General features: G+C 39.2%; 2 protein-coding genes across 7 annotated transcripts in view; both read right to left on the reverse strand.

Annotated features, from left to right (window-relative positions):
- The window catches only part of LOC138349731 (uncharacterized), a 66,604-nt gene extending 64,624 nt beyond the window's left edge, over positions 1-1,980 (reverse strand). For all 4 annotated transcript variants that reach the window (XM_069301887.1, XM_069301886.1, XM_069301889.1 and 1 more), the window contains exon 1: positions 1,919-1,980. The gene's annotated coding sequence lies outside the window, so the exon portion shown is untranslated. The remainder of the gene's footprint in view (positions 1-1,918) is intronic.
- The window catches only part of LOC123770550 (uncharacterized), a 216,036-nt gene continuing 200,500 nt past the window's right edge, over positions 1,238-16,773 (reverse strand). For 2 of the 3 annotated variants that reach the window (XM_069301882.1, XM_045762562.2), the window contains exon 5: positions 1,238-2,145. In XM_069301882.1, coding sequence (XP_069157983.1) covers positions 1,967-2,145 — 179 coding nt within the window. In that variant the 3' untranslated portion in view covers positions 1,238-1,966. The remainder of the gene's footprint in view (positions 2,146-16,773) is intronic. The other variant, XR_011222200.1, reaches the window with a different exon arrangement.

Below are 16,773 nucleotides of genomic sequence, written 5' to 3' on the forward strand. Positions count from 1 at the left end.
GTGTCAGCGTCGTCGCCTCTGCTCCTCTAGACGCCTAGAGTGTTCTCTCAAGCAGCAGCACCTGAAAACGCCATCCTATAAATATTTAACTAAGCTTCCGTTAAAATGAAAATATATATATTTCTCGAAGGTGTTGCAGTTCACAACCTTCCGGTGATTATTATAATGTTTTCTGGGCCGTCTAGTACATGCAAGGATGTGGAAGCACGACTCTTGAAGTTAGGAAGGTTCCAAACGAGACGACATTCATAACAGATGTCATCTTAATGTGGCCATGTATGCACAACTTAAGAAGTGATAAACATTTTTCAGAATGACTTCTTATAAGTTAACTTCTCAAAAGTCCAACTGAATGTTCATTTTCTAAGTTTCATTACCGATGCTGCATCAATGAGAATTTCATCTCATTGTCTTTGGACACGTATCATCTGCTCAGATAAGACCTACATCAACTGTGGCTGCTAGAGCCACCCCAGAGTCAAAGAGTGAATGAAGCCAGTGGTTCATTCACTCATTTTTGGGGAGTTTGCTGAAAAAATCGACAATACTTTATCATTCTTCTTCTACAAGCTTTTTAATTTGCTTTCGAGAATTCATTTGTGTTTCGTGTATGCCATCATTCAGTGCTATGAACAAAGTTATTGATAACGGGTATGAACTCAACATCAGTTGCTCCCTCATGGCTCTTAAACATTCCACACTTAGATACGTGAGTCTTAATACATTTGCAATATGTTTGCTCCAGCAGTGTTTGAGATATGTGATGTCGTCTGTTGCATAAACATCTCCAGGGTCTATGCAGTCACTCAGGCGCACTTTAAATGTTTTATTGTTACACAGTTGGACAGCAAACTTCAGGCTATTGTCACTTTCGCCGCTTGCTATGCAATACAGTGGTTCTCTTTTTCTCATCACAAAAGAAACTTTTATGTTGTACATTGGGTTTTAGATCATAATGTGTATGTTGCCTTTTCACTGCATTTTTACATTTAATTTTTTTAACTGCTGTACACTCACATTTCTGAGCCGACTACTAATATGCACATACTCAGGATCTAACAATTCTACTCTTTTTCCGAACACAATCAATGAATTAACTAGAGGAAAGTTGGTATTGATATGTCACAAAGCTCATAATATTATAAATAAGAAGTCTGGGATATTTTTTGGCAGATGGAGGACGCTCCACATGAAACCAGCTTCGCAGGTTGGATAGTTTAGAGTTCATAGTTTAGACTCAACTTTAAGAGATTTATTTATTGCTTCAACACCTCATCGGACATTTTTAATTAAACACAAATAGAGAAAAATACAAAATTGCAATTACTAAGATAAATTCCAAGATTTAATGGCATAAAGAGACAGAGACAATAAATGTACAATAAATTTGTGTCATCGAGATAACATGGTCTCCTTTTTTCTTAACCATTAAAAATATCAAAAATGTTTAAAAGCAATTATGTTCCTTGTTTCATGTTTAATAAAACCCTTATATGCATTTTTGACAGACAACCAGGAAAGTAATTTTTTACTTTCTTAATACGTACACTTTATTTTAGAAATTTATGTAATTTATGGATGTCATCTTGGATAACTGGCTTCATTAAAATTCGAGGAGCCACCAGAAAGGGGCAGTTCATTACATTCATTGCTGAATTTAAAAATAATTAAATATATATTATTTTGGTTTTAGATTTACTTAAATGGACATAGTGATGAACCAGTGGCTGAGATACGTGCACACTCCAAGGATTAACATGTTAACACGCCGCAATTCATTCATGTATTTAACTCATGACATAAAAATACTACGTGTCGAGTTGTTTACATACCCCATGCCACAACTCATTCATATCATAACATTACACAGATTACATTAAAACATTAACAATTCAAACTTGTGAAAGGTCAAACTGACCTGCAGCTCCATATAGCAGTACAAAAATTGGATGTGGGTTTTCGAGGGTTAGTCTGTTCTTCTTCCGGTCCAAGTGACTTGAAAACCCTGGATGCCGAACTTTAGTGCCAGATGTCTTAGGCGATGTTCTTCTTCCAGAGAAATATCGTCTGTGACCTCCACTAAGAGCTTGTTGGTGGTGACGCCCTCACGTTCAAGTCCTCTCAGAAGACTCTCCACACCTACACCTGCAGATAGAAGGGAACTTTGGGTACCAAAAACGGCTTTTGTAATACACTTATGTAACACAATCCTCATCAAAGTCCACACTCGGCTACACAACATACCCATGCACTAAAAAGTACACCAAATCTCATATGTCGCTATGTTTCATTCATAACAAAATCTTCATGTCACAAATCCATACATCAAAATATATCATAGTGTGATGGTAATGGCGGAATTAATAGTGTTCAGCTTACAGCAAAATGAATAACAGAAAATTTTAATGGGTGCAAAGGAAACATGTACCTCTCCTCTCTCCCTTGACCCATACTAGGGCAAGTGTCCTTAACTTCCATATCATGCAAAGTGATGAGGAAGATTAAGTGACTAGTAAACTATTTGGAAAGAAGAGCATTAATAACACAACACAAGCACAGGCTTAGGAACACTAAATCTTGCCTAATAAAATTGACTAAATTATATGACTGGGCGACAGAAATTAGACAAGGCATAGAGCGGTAAGTTACTTAACATTTCGTTAAGCAAGTTGAAGGAAAGACCCAATACATATGTAAGAATGTTAATAATTTAAAACCAAATTTCGGGTGCAACTGTTATAAAAATGGTGGGCTTGCTATGGGGGATCTAATATTAAATGGATGTAGGGGCAGTAGTTAGCATTAAGGGTTATCAAATATGGGAGATCTCAAAGGCCCGGCCCCCACTATATAGAAATAAACTTGTAGTGATTTATTACAGCAATTGTCAGCCTAGAGGTTGATCATGGATCTCCTACACAGAAAAAATGGATACTCCTTTACTAACTTACTTATTTATTAACCCCCTTAACAACCCCCATATACATTCACACCAATAACAATAATAGTTACTTTACCACACTATCTTACGTTAAAAGCCTTGGTCCACTTAAGCAGGATACAAGGCTTACACTGAGAACAAGCTAGGGTAAATTTCTACTAGTGAAGAGCTAGAAGCTTGAGTCAGCTTAGGGTAGGGAGACCACGTGGTTCCACTTGGACCCTTTTTTAGAATAACTAGTAATACAAACACTAGGAACACCTAATTCATACAAAGTATAATACTCTACACATTAGAACATGCCTATGCCAGACAATGAGAACGTTACACAGTATACTTAGCTGGGGTATCAGCCCACAGAAATAAAGAAACGAGAGGAGGGAGAGAAGGTTCCTTTCACCACAGCCAGCCAGCAGAGAAGAGAGGGAGCTTCTCGCATCTCCTTCCCAGCTCACTCGCTGCCAGTAGACTGCTCAACTAATCGTACAGCAATCCTATCCCAAGTTTACTCAGATTTACTTTGTTGTAAATGTTTGTTGTAAATACAAATGTTGGAGAAAAATGAAAGATATTTGAAAGCTGCATTAGTGAAATAAAGGAGTTCCTGTGCAGCAAAATACTGATACCATAACGTTAAGTCACAAAGACGTCAATTTTTTTTTTTTTTTTTTGAGAGAGAGAGAAGTGTAGAGGTAGTAAAGGGGTATGTTGTTATGTTTACATAGAACACCACAGCATTCACAACAATACGTTCTTTCGTATTGTAGTCATAAGAAAATCACACACGTGGTCTGGTGGTAGGCATGACTGTAAACATTATATGATATCATATAAAAACTAATCTTAACAGAACCAAACAGTATGAAGTTCAAGGCCTGACGAAACCTAGTTGTGCAGTAGGGCAGGAAGGGCGAGGTAGGGGGGTAGAGAGTGGGGACATGATGATCAAACCACATACCATAAGATGAAAATATACGACGTTTCGGTCCGTATTTGACACTTATTACAATCGACTTGATAATGGTCCAAGACGGACCAAATTGTCGTCGTTTCTTCGTCTTATGACGTGTGGTTTGGTCATCATATCTTCAGCCACGTTATTGTGACTCATCGTCTGCAGAGGGAGGACATAGACACACAAACGAGATATGGAAAGAAAGGTAAAAAAAGAGAAAGAAAGAAGGGAGGGAAACAGGAAAATACAAGGCCTAACTAGAGCAAGATATAGCTGAAGAACACCATCTAGCTCGTATCTTGTAACCATATCATCATTACCTAACCTCAGAACTTTACATTTATCAGCATTAAACTGCATCTGCCAATCCTTCGACCATTTCAAAACCCTATCTAGATCAACTTGAAGTGATAGTGAGACCTCCTCCGAATTAATTTCCCTACCGATTTTCGTATCATCGGCAAATTTGCAAATGTTGCTACTCAAACCTGAATCCAAATCATTTATATATATTATAAACAACAGAGGTCCCAGGACAGAGCCCTGAAGCACCCCACTTACAACATTTTCCCACTCTGACTTAACTCCATTTATACTAACTCTCTGTTTCCTTTGGTATAGCCATGCTCTAATCCAGCTTAATATAGCACCCCCAATACCATGAGACTCCATCTTTTTAATCAGTCTTTCATGTGGCACTGTATCAAAAGCTTTGCTAAAGTCAAGGTACACAACATCGCAATCCTTACCACTATCAACTGCCTCAACAATGCTAGAATAAAAAGATAACAAATTTGTTAAACATGAACGGCCATTTATAAAACCATGTTGCAACTCAATTATTAATTTATGTTTTTCAAGATGAAGACGAATTTTATTTGCTATTATAGATTCGAGTAACTTTCCCACAATAGACGTTAGGCTAATTGGTCGATAGTTAGACGCAAGTGATCTATTTCCTTTCTTAAAAACTGGTATCACATTAGCAACTTTCCAAAACTCTGGCACTCTGCCTGACTATTGATTTATTAAATATGGTTGACAGTGGGTCACAAAGCTCCTCTTTGCATTCTTTAAGCACCCTGGCAAACACTTCATCCGGCCCTGGGGATTTGTTTGGTTTGAGTTTTACTATTTGTTTAAGAACATCCTCCCTGGTAACTGTTAAACTCGTCAACCTGTCCTCGTCCCCGCCCACATAGACTTGTTCGGCTGAAGGCATATTGTTAAGTTCCTCTTTAGTAAATACAGATACAAAATATTTATTAAAAATACTACTCATCTCTTCATCACTATCTGTTATTTGACCTGTCTCAGTTTTTAATGGACCTATCCTTTCCCTAGTCTTAGTACGATATAACTGAAAAAAACTTTAGGATTTGTCTTTGCTTGCCCTGCTATGCGAACTTCATAGTTTCTTTTTGCTTTCCTTATCTCTTTTTTAACATTTCTAACCAGTTGTACGAATTCCTGTTCTAAAGTGACCTCCCCATTTTTAATCCTTTTGTACCAAGCTCTCTTTTTACCTATAAGGTTCTTCAAATTCTTTGTTATCCACTTTGGGTCATTGGTATTCGATCTATTAAATTTGTATGGTATACTACGTTCCTGTGCTTTGTTTAGAATATTCTTAAATAAGTTATATATTGAATCCACATCGAAATCCCCATTTACGTCACCTATCGCTGGGTTCATGTCTCCCTCCAAGACCGGCCCCCACCCCATACCCAAGACTTTCCAATCAATTTGACCCAAAAAATTTCTAAGGCTATTAAAATCAGCTTTTCGAAAATCTGGCACTTTAACAGAATTTTCTCCTACAGGTCTATTCCATTCTATGCTAAATCTGATTTCTTTATGATCACTGTTCCTTAGCTCACTCCCTATTTCGATGTCATTAATTTGTGTTTCCCTGTTAGTTAACACTAAATCTAAAATATTATTTTCCCGTGTTGGTTCCTTAATGTGTTGCGTAAGAAAGCAATCGTCAATTAATTCTAGAAAATCTTCTGCTTCACTATTCCCTGTTTTGTTCAACCAGTTTATTCCACTAAAATTAAAGTCACCCATGACGTAAATAATGTTAGATCTAGATGCCCTAGATATTTCATCCCATAGATGCTTTGCTTCCATTCTGTCTAAATTTGGTGGCCTATATATAACTCCTATTATAATATTATTTGCTTTTTCGTATAATTCTATCCAAATAGTTTCTGTGTGTGGCTCAGTTTTGATTCCCTCTTTGAGACTACATTTCAAATTGTCCCTAACATATATGGCTACTCCCCCTCCTCGTCTAATATATCTATTTGTGTGAAATAGTTTAAATCCATTTATTTGATATTCAGCTAATAGTTCTCTATTTTCTACATTCATCCACGTTTCGGTAAGTGCAATAATATCTATTTTTTCTGTGCAGACAAGAGCATTTAATTCGTTTAATTTAATTAAATATCTAGAGCATCTAGATCTAACAGTATTTATGTCATGGGTGACTTTAATTTTAGTGGAATAAACTGGGTGAACAAAACAGGGAATAGTGAAGCAGAAGATTTTCTAGAATTAATTGATGATTGCTTTCTTACGCAACACATTAAGGAACCAACGCGGGAAAATAATATTTTAGATTTAGTGTTAACTAACAGGGAAACACAAATTAATGACATCGAAATAGGGAGTGAGCTAGGGAACAGTGATAACAAAGTTATCAGATTTAGCATAGAATGGAATAGACCTGTAGGAGAAAATTCTGTTAAAGTGCCAGATTTTCGAAAAGCTTATTTTAATAGCCTAAGAAATTTTTTGGGTCAAATAGATTGGAAACTCTTGGGTATGGGTTGTGGGCCGGTCTTAGAGCGAGACATGAACCCAGCGACAGGAGACGTAAAAGGCAATTTCGATGTGGATTTAATATATAACTTATTTAAGAATATTCTAAAAAAAGCACAGGAACGTAGTATACCATACAAATTGAATAGATCGGATACTAATGACCCAAAGTGGATAACAAATAATTTAAAGAACCTTATAGGTAAAAAAGAGAGCTGGGTACAAAAGGATTAAGAATGGGGAAGTCAGGTTAGAACAGGAATTCATACAACTGGTTAGAAATGTTAAAAAAGAGATTAGGAAAGCAAAAAGAAACTATGAAGTTCGCATAGCAGAGCAAGCAAAGTCAAATCCTAAAGGGTTTTTTCAGTTATATCGAACTAAGACTAGGGAAAGGATAGGCCCATTAAAATCTGAGACAGGTCAAATAACGGATAATGACAAGGAGATGAGTAGTATTTTTAACAAATATTTTATATCTGTATTTACTAAAGAAGAACTTAACAATATGCCTTCAGCCGAACAAGTCTATGTGGGTGGGGATGAGGACAGGTTGACTAGTTTAGCAATTTCCAGGGAGGATGTAATTAAACAATTAGAAAAACTAAAACCAAACAAATCCCCAGGGCCGGATGAAGTGTTTGCCAGGGTGCTTAAAGAATGCAAAGAGGAGCTTTCCGAGCCACTGTCTACCATATTTAATAAATCAATAGAGTCAGGCAGAGTGCCAGAGTCATGGAAGGTAGCTAATGTGGTACCAATTTTTAAGAAAGGAGATAGATCACTTGCGTCAAACTATCGGCCAATTAGCCTAACGTCTATTGTGGGAAAGTTACTTGAATCAATAATTGCAAATACAATTCGTCTCCATCTTGAAAAACATAAATTAATAAATGAGTCACAACATGGTTTTACAAATGGCCGTTCATGTTTAACAAATTTGCTAACTTTTTATTCCAGCATAGTTGAGGCAGTTGATAGTGGTAAGGATTGTGATGTTGTGTACCTTGACTTTAGCAAAGCTTTTGATACAGTGCCACATGAACTTTAAAAATTAATAAAAAAATTAAATAATTAATTAAAAAAATTAAATAATTAATTAAAAAAATAGAAGCTCATGGTATTGTGGGTGATAAATTAACTTGGATTAGGGCATGGCTATTCCAAAGGAAACAGAGAGTTAGTATAAATGGGGTTAAATCAGAGTGGGATAATGTTGTTAGTGGAGTACCTCAGGGCTCTGTCCTGGGACCTCTGTTGCTTATAATATATATAAATGATTTAGATTCAGGTTTGAGTAGCAACATTTGCAAATTTGCCGATGATACGAAAATCGGTAGGGAAATTAATTCGGAGGAGGACTCACTATCACTTCAAGTTGATCTAGATAGGGTTTTGAAATGGTCAAATGATTGGCAAATGCAGTTTAATGTTGATAAATGTAAAGTTCTGAGGCTAGGTAATGATGATAGAGTTACAAGATGATGGCTAGATGGTGTTGAGATTGCGAAGTCGGATTGCGAAAGGGATCTGGGAGTTATGATTAGTAAAAATTTAAAACAAAAGGATCAATGCATGAATGTTCGTAATAAGGCGAATAGGACACTGGGATTTATTAATCGAAGCGTTAGTAACAAGACACCTGGTGTGGTTCTTAAGCTATATCTTGCTCTGGTTAGGCCCCATTTAGATTATGCAGTTCAGTTTTGGTCGCTGTATTATAGAATGGATATAAATTCACTTGAACGTGTCCAACGTAGGATGACTAAGTTAATTCCCCAAATTAGAAATCTTTCATATGAAGAAAGATTAACAAAGCTTAAGCTGCATTCACTGGAAAAGCGAAGAGTTAGGGGTGACATGATAGAGGTTTACAAAAGGATGAATGGACATAACAGGGAGGATATTAATATGGTATTAAAAATATCAACACAAGACAGAACACGAAACGATGGGTATAAATTGGATAAGTTTAGATTTAGGAAAGACTTGGGTAAATACTGGTTCAGTAGCAGGGTTGTTGATTTGTGGAACCAATTGCCGCGTAACGTGGTGGAGATGGGGTCCCTCGATTGTTTCAAGCGCGGGTTGGACAAGTATATGAGTGGGATTGGGTGGTTATAGAATAGAAGCTGCCTCGTATGGGCCAATAGGCCTTCTGCAGTTACCTTTGTTCTTATGTTCTTAGTGTAGGGTTAGTTTAGACTAGGATACGTTAGGTTAGGATAGGATACTTTTTGGCTACGATAGGTAAGGATCTGATGGGGTATGGGTAGGTTTGGATAGATTTGCTTAGGGCAGGGCAGGATTAGTATAGGATAGTGTAGGGTTAGTTAGACTTGGATAGGATTGATAAGGTTTGGTTAGGATAGTTTTTGGCTAGGATAGGTAAGGATCTGATGGAGTATAGGTTGGTTGTTGGATAGATTGGATTGGGGCAGGGCAGGATTAGGATTGGATGGTGTAGGGTTAGTTTGGAGTAGGATAGGTTAGATTAGGTTAGGATAGTTTTTGGCTAGGATAGCTAAGGATATGATGGGTTATGGGAAGGTTTTTGGATTGATTAGTTTGGGGCATGGCAGGATTTGGATAGGATAGTGCAGGGCTGGTTTAGACTAGGTTAGGTTAGAATAGGGTAATTTGCGATATATTTTTCGGAGTTGCTCGAATGATTTGTTAATCTCTTTAATTGTTATGCTTAAATATTATGGGTATATTCAACTGAACGATTATTGGGACGAATGCGCACGTTATTTATTGCTAGAGTTTGATCTAAAATTAAAAAAAACTGGGTTTAGAGTTCAACTAATTACACCCGACTAAATGGAGGTGTCGTTTCTATAAAATGGGATTATTAACTATGGGTGTATATATGCACGTATGTATGTATGTATGTATGTATGTATGTATGTATGTATGTATGTATGTATGTATGTATGTATGTATGTATGTATGTATGTATGTATGTACTCACCTAGTTGTGCTTGCGGGGGTTGAGCTCTGGCTCTTTGGTCCCGCCTCTCAACCGTCAATCAACAGGTGTACAGATTCCTGAGCCTATCGGGCTCTGTCATATCTACACTTGAAACTGTGTATGGAGTCAGCCTCCACTACATCACTTCCTAATGCATTCCATTTGTCAACCACTCTGACACTAAAAAAGTTCTTTCTAATATCTCTGTGGCTCATTTGGGCACTCAGTTTCCACCTGTGTCCCCTTGTGCGTGTTCCCCTTGTGTTAAATAGACTGTCTTTATCTACCCTATCAATCCCTTTCAGAATCTTGAATGTGGTGATCATGTCCCCCCTAACTCTTCTGTCTTCCAGCGAAGTGAGGTTTAATTCCCGTAGTCTCTCCTCGTAGCTCATACCTCTCAGCTCGGGTACTAGTCTGGTGGCAAACCTTTGAACCTTTTCCAGTTTAGTCTTATCCTTGACTAGATATGGACTCCATGCTGGGGCTGCATACTCCAGGATTGGCCTGACATATGTGGTATACAAAGTTCTGAATGATTCTTTACACAAGTTTCTGAATGCCGTTCGTATGTTGGCCAGCCTGGCATATGTCGCTGATGTTATCCGCTTGATATGTGCTGCAGGAGACAGGTCTGGCGTGATATCAACCCCCAAGTCTTTTTCCTTCTCTGACTCCTGAAGAATTTCCTCTCCCAGATGATACCTTGTATCTGGCCTCCTGCTCCCTACACCTATCTTCATTACATTACATTTGGTTGGGTTAAACTCTAACAACCATTTGTTCGACCATTCCTTTAGCTTGTCTAGGTCTTCTTGAAGCCTCAAACAGTCCTCTTCTGTTTTAATCCTTCTCATAATTTTAGCATCGTCCGCAAACATTGAGAGAAATGAATCGATACCCTCCGGGAGATCATTTACATATATCAGAAACAAGATAGGACCGAGTACAGAGCCCTGTGGGACTCCATTGGTGACTTCACGCCAATCGGAGGTCTCACCCCTCACTATAACTCTCTGCTTCCTATTGCTTAGGTACTCCCTTATCCACTGGAGCACCTTACCAGCTACACCTGCCTGTCTCTCCAGCTTATGTACCAGCCTCTTATGCGGTACTGTGTCAAAGGCTTTCCGACAGTCCAAGAAAATGCAGTCCGCCCAGCCCTCTCTTTCTTGCTTAATCTGTGTCACCTGATCGTAGAATTCTATCAAGCCTGTAAGGCAAGATTTACCCTCCCTGAATCCATGTTGGCGATTTGTCACGAAGTCCCTTCTCTCCAGATGTGTTACCAGGTTTTTTCTCACGATCTTCTCCATCACCGTGCATAGTATACAAGTCAAGGACACTGGCCTGTAGTTCAGTGCCTCTCGTCTGTCGCCCTTTTTGTATATTGGGACCACATTCGCCGTCTTCCATATTTCTGGTAGGTCTCCCGTCTCTAGTGACTTACTATACACTATGGAGAGTGGCAAGCAAAGTGCCTCTGCACACTCTTTCAGTACCCATGGTGAGATCCCATCTGGACCAACAGCCTTTCTAACATCCAGATCCAGCAGGTGTCTCTTGACCTCCTCTCTCGTAATTTCGAACTCCTCCAAGGCCGCCTGGTTTACCTCCCTTTCTCCTAGGACAGTGACCTCACCCTGTTCTATTGTGAAGACCTCCTGGAACCTCTTGTTGAGTTCCTCACACACCTCTCTGTCATTCTCTGTATACCTGTCCTCGCCTGTTCTAAGTTTCAATACCTGTTCTTTCACTGTTGTTTTCCTTCTGATGCGACTGTGGAGTAGCTTTGGTTCGGTCTTGGCTTTGTTTGCTATATCATTTTCAAAATTTTTCTCTGCTTCTCTTCTCACCCTGACGTACTCATTCCTGGTTCTCTGGTATCTCTCTCTGCTTTCTGGTGTTCTGTTATTCCGGAAGTTCCTCCACGCCTTTTTGTTCAGTTTCTTCGCTTCCATACATGCCCTATTATACCATGGATTCTTCTGTTGCTTCTCGGATTTTTCCCTTTGGGCCGGGATGAACCTGTTTACTGCCTCCTGACACTTTTGGGTAACATAGTCCATCATACCCTGTACAGACTTGTCTCTGAGGTCTGTGTCCCAAGGTATTTCACTTAGGAAACTTCTCATCTGTTCATAATTCCCCTTTCGGTATGCCAGCCTTTTGATTCCTAGTTCTTTTTTGGGGGAGATAAGTCCTAGCTCTACCAGGTACTCAAAGTTCAATACACTGTGGTCACTCATTCCCAAGGGCGCTTCCATCTTAACTTCCCTTATATCCCATTCATTTAGGGTAAATATCAAATCAAGCATTGCTGGTTCATCTTCTCCTCTCATTCTTGTTGGTTCTTTGGTGTGCTGGCTTAGAAAGTTTCTTGTTGCCACGTCCAGCAGCTTAGCTCTCCATGTTTCTGGTCCTCCATGTGGGTCTCTGTTCTTCCAATCTATCTTCCCATGGTTGAAGTCTCCCATAATTAGTAGTCCAGATCCATTCCTGCTAGCAACAGAAGCTGCTCTTTCTATTATGTTAATGGTGGCCATGTTGTTTGTATCATATTCCTGTCTAGGTCTTCTGTCATTTGGTGGTAGATTATATATGACTGCGACTATAATTTTTTTCCCTCCATTTGTTACAGTACCTGCTATGTAGTCACTGAAACCTTCACAGCCCTGAATATCCATCTCCTCAAAATCCCAGCCTTTTCTTACCAGCAGAGCTACACCACCCGGACCTCTTCCTTCCCTCTCTTTCCTCATAACATAATAGTCCTGTGGGAACACTGCATTTGTTATCGTTTTCGTGATCTTTGTTTCTGTGAGGGCTATTATGTCTGGGTTTTCCTCTAGTTCCAGTTCTCCAAGCTCATTTGCTTTATTTGTAATTCCATCTATGTTAGTGTACATCGCTTTGAGGCTCACTTTCTTCTGTCCCTTCTCAAATCGCCTCCTTGGTGAGTGTTCTGCTGGTGGGAGAGGCTGTTCCATGGGTGTGAGGACCTGTGAGGTGGATAACAGGGTCTCAGAGGATACTGGGATGAGGGGCGGGGGATCCAGTGAAGGGGGAGGGTCAGAGAGGGTATAGGGTGAAAGGGGTGGGAGGACGGGAAGGAAAGGGGAGGGAGGACTCGGGAGGAGGGGAGGGGTAGAAGGGTGGGGATTGGGTGTGGGGGGAGGGAGATTTGGCTGAACATTTGAGTGGGGGCAGGGAGGGTTTGGGGTAGGGGGGTTTTCTATTCAGAGGAGGGAGGCGGGGTTGTCCTCCCTTCTGGTGTTACTGGGTAGCTGGTTGTGGGTTCCCCCCTCGCCTCTGGGGGTGTTGTGTTGGGAGCTGTGACTTCCTGGTTTTCATCTCTCGCCCTGCGCCTCTTCCTTGCTTCTGCCGCCACGGCTCTCTCCTCCCCTGTCATGTCTCTCTGGAGGAATACATTTTTTAATTTTCCCACGTTTTTCAGGGAGCTCTTCCTTGATAGGATCTTCTCCTTTGTGTTCTCGTTTGCAAACACTATCATACATTATGTATGTATGTATGTATGTATGTATGTATGTATGTATGTATGTATGTATGTATGTATGTATGTATGTATGTATGTATGTATGTATATATGTATGTACTCACCTAGTTGTACTCACCTAGTTGTGCTTGCGGGGGTTGAGCTCTGGCTCTTTGGTCCCGCCTCTCAACCGTCAATCAACAGGTGTACAGGTTCCTGAGCCTATTGGGCTCTATCATATACCAATGCCAATGCCGAATACCAATGACCCAAAGTGGATAACAAAGAATTTGAAGAACCTTATAGGTAAAAAGAGAGCTTGGTACAAAAGGATTAAAAATGGGGAGGTCACTTTAGAACAGGAATTCGTACAACTGGTTAGAAATGTTAAAAAAGAGATTAGGAAAGCAAAAAGAAACTATGAAGTTCGCATAGCAGAGCAAGCAAAGTCAAATCCTAAAGGGTTTTTTCAGTTATATCGAACTAAGACTAGGGAAAGGATAGGCCCATTAAAATCTGAGACAGGTCAAATAACGGATAATGACAAGGAGATGAGTAGTATTTTAAACAAATATTTTATATCTGCATTTACTAAAGAAGAACTTAACAATATGCCTTCAGCCGAACAAGTCTATGTGGTAGGGGATGAGGACAGGTTGACTAGTTTAGCAATTACCAGGGAGGATGTAATTAAACAATTAGAAAAACTAAAACCAAACAAATCCCCAGGGCCGGATGAAGTGTTTGCCAGGGTGCTTAAAGAATGCAAAGAGGAGCTTTCCGAGCCACTGTCTACCATATTTAATAAATCAATAGAGTCAGGCAGAGTGCCAGAGTCATGGAAGGTAGCTAATGTGGTACCAATTTTTAAGAAAGGAGATAGATCACTTGCGTCAAACTATCGGCCAATTAGCCTAACGTCTATTGTGGGAAAGTTACTTGAATCAATAATTGCAATATGGAAGTTGTAGTTAAGGACCTGGTGACTCTAGTGGGAGCCCTGAGGACAGAGTTGGACTTTCTGCGGGAGGAGGTGCGTCAGCTGAAAGAACAACGAAAAGTAACGAAGGAGGAGACCAGCAGTAAAGGGACCTCGTCTTGGAGAGTTGTGAAAGACAGGGGCCTTAAGAAGACTTTGATAAAGCCGCCTTCAAACGCCATAGCAACTTCTAATTCATTTGACGTTTTGGAGGACGAGTGCTGTGGAGAGACTGTGGATCGCGCAAAAGGGAAAGCAACGAAGAGAAAGGAAGCGCAGGCCCCTCAGAAAGTAAAGGAAGTACCTAAGCAAACATTAGTTGTGGGAGATTCCCAGATAAGGTATTTGGATAGAATGTTTTGTGCTAGAGATAGGGGGAACAGGTTAAGGGTTTGCTATCCCGGAGCTGGCATTGGTGATATTATAAACAACATGAATGATATTATGGCTGGTAATGGGAACAATCCCATTATTTGCATTAGCGTGGGAGGAAATGATGTTGGTCGAGATAGAAGTGAGGAACTGATTCAGAGGTATAAAACAGCCATAGAGTTAGTTAGGAGCAAGGGAGGAATCCCGATCATATGTGGCATTCTTCCAAGAAAGGGAGTGGGAAATGAATGGATATCGAGGGCACTTGGTGTCAATTGCCGGCTGGAAAGATATTGCAAATCAAATGCAATATCTTTCATAGACAACTGGGAACACTTCTATGGAAGAAATGAAATGTATGCTCGTGATGGGGTGCATCTATCGAGAGCTGGGGTTGTTGCTGTTGCGAACTCGTTAGAAGAAGTGGTTAGAGGTGTTTGTTTGGGTTTAAACTGTTAGTAGATAGAGGTATGGGAATTGATTTGGAGGAAGGAGGTAATAAAAGTATGTGTTTGTGGGAGAAAGGAATTGGCAAAACGATCAGGGAAAGAGAAGGTCCGCAAAATAACAATTCACTTAGGGTATATTACACTAACAGTAGAAGTCTAAGAAATAAAATTAACGAATTAAATGCTCTTGTCTGCACAGAAAAAATAGATATTATTGCACTTACCGAAACGTGGATGAATGTAGAAAATAGAGAACTATTAGCTGAATATCAAATATATGGATTTAAACTTTTTCACTCAGATAGATATATTAGACGAGGAGGTGGAGTAGCCATATATGTTAGGGACAATTTGAAATGTAGTCTCAAAGAGGGAATCAAAACAGAGCCACACACAGAAACTATTTGGATTGAATTAAACGAAAAAGCTAATAATATTATAATAGGAGTAATATATAGGCCACCAAATTTAGACAGAATGGAAGCAAAGCATCTATGGGATGAAATATCTAGAGCATCTAGATCTAACAGTATTTATGTCATGGGTGACTTTAATTTTAGCGGAATAAACTGGTTGAACAAAACAGGGAATAGTGAAGCAGAAGATTTTCTAGAATTAATTGACGATTGCTTTCTTACGCAACACATTAAGGAACCAACACGGGAAAATAATATTTTAGATTTAGTGTTAACTAACAGGGAAACGCAAATTAATGACATCGAAATAGGGAGTGAGCTAGGGAGCAGTGATCACAAAGAAATCAGATTTAGCATAGAATGGAATAGACCAGTAGGAGAAAATTCCGTTAAAGTGCCAGATTTTCGAAAAGCTGATTTTAATAGCCTAAGAAATTTTTTGGGTCAAATTGATTGGAAAGTCTTGGGTATGGGGTGTGGGCCGGTCTTGGAGCGAGACATGAACCCAGCGATAGGTGACTTAAATGGGGATTTCGATGTGGATTCAATATATAACCTATTTAAGAATATTCTAAACAAAGCACAGGAACGTAGTATTCCATACAAATTGAATAGATCGAATACTAATGACCCAAAGTGGATAACAAAGAATTTGAAGAACCTTATAGGTAAAAAGAGAGCTTGGTACAAAAGGATTAAAAATGGGGAGGTCACTTTAGAACAGGAATTCGTACAACTGGTTAGAAATGTTAAAAAAGAGATAAGGAAAGCAAAAAGAAACTATGAAGTTCGCATAGCAGGGCAAGCAAAGACAAATCCTAAAGGGTTTTTTCAGTTATATCGTACTAAGACTAGGGAAAGGATAGGTCCATTAAAAACTGAGACAGGTCAAATAACAGATAGTGATGAAGAGATGAGTAGTATTTTTAATAAATATTTTGTATCTGTATTTACTAAAGAGGAACTTAACAATATGCCTTCAGCCGAACAAGTCTATGTGGGTGGGGACGAGGACAGGTTGACGAGTTTAGCAGTTACCAGGGAGGATGTTCTTAAACAAATAGTAAAACTCAAACCAAACAAATCCCCAGGGCCGGATGAAGTGTTTGCCAGGGTGCTTAAAGAATGCAAAGAGGAGCTTTGTGACCCACTGTCAACCATATTTAATAAATCAATAGAGTCAGGCAGAGTGCCAGAGTTTTGGAAAGTTGCTAATGTGATACCAGTTTTTAAGAAAGGAGATAGATCACTTGCGTCTAACTATCGACCAATTAGCCTAACGTCTATTGTGGGAAAGTTACTCGAATCTATAATAGCAAATAAAATTCGTCTTCATCTTGAAAAACATAAATTAATAATTGA

Source organism: Procambarus clarkii, chromosome 46 (genome assembly GCF_040958095.1).
Source record: "Procambarus clarkii isolate CNS0578487 chromosome 46, FALCON_Pclarkii_2.0, whole genome shotgun sequence".
NCBI classification, from domain to species: Eukaryota; Metazoa; Arthropoda; class Malacostraca; order Decapoda; family Cambaridae; genus Procambarus; species Procambarus clarkii.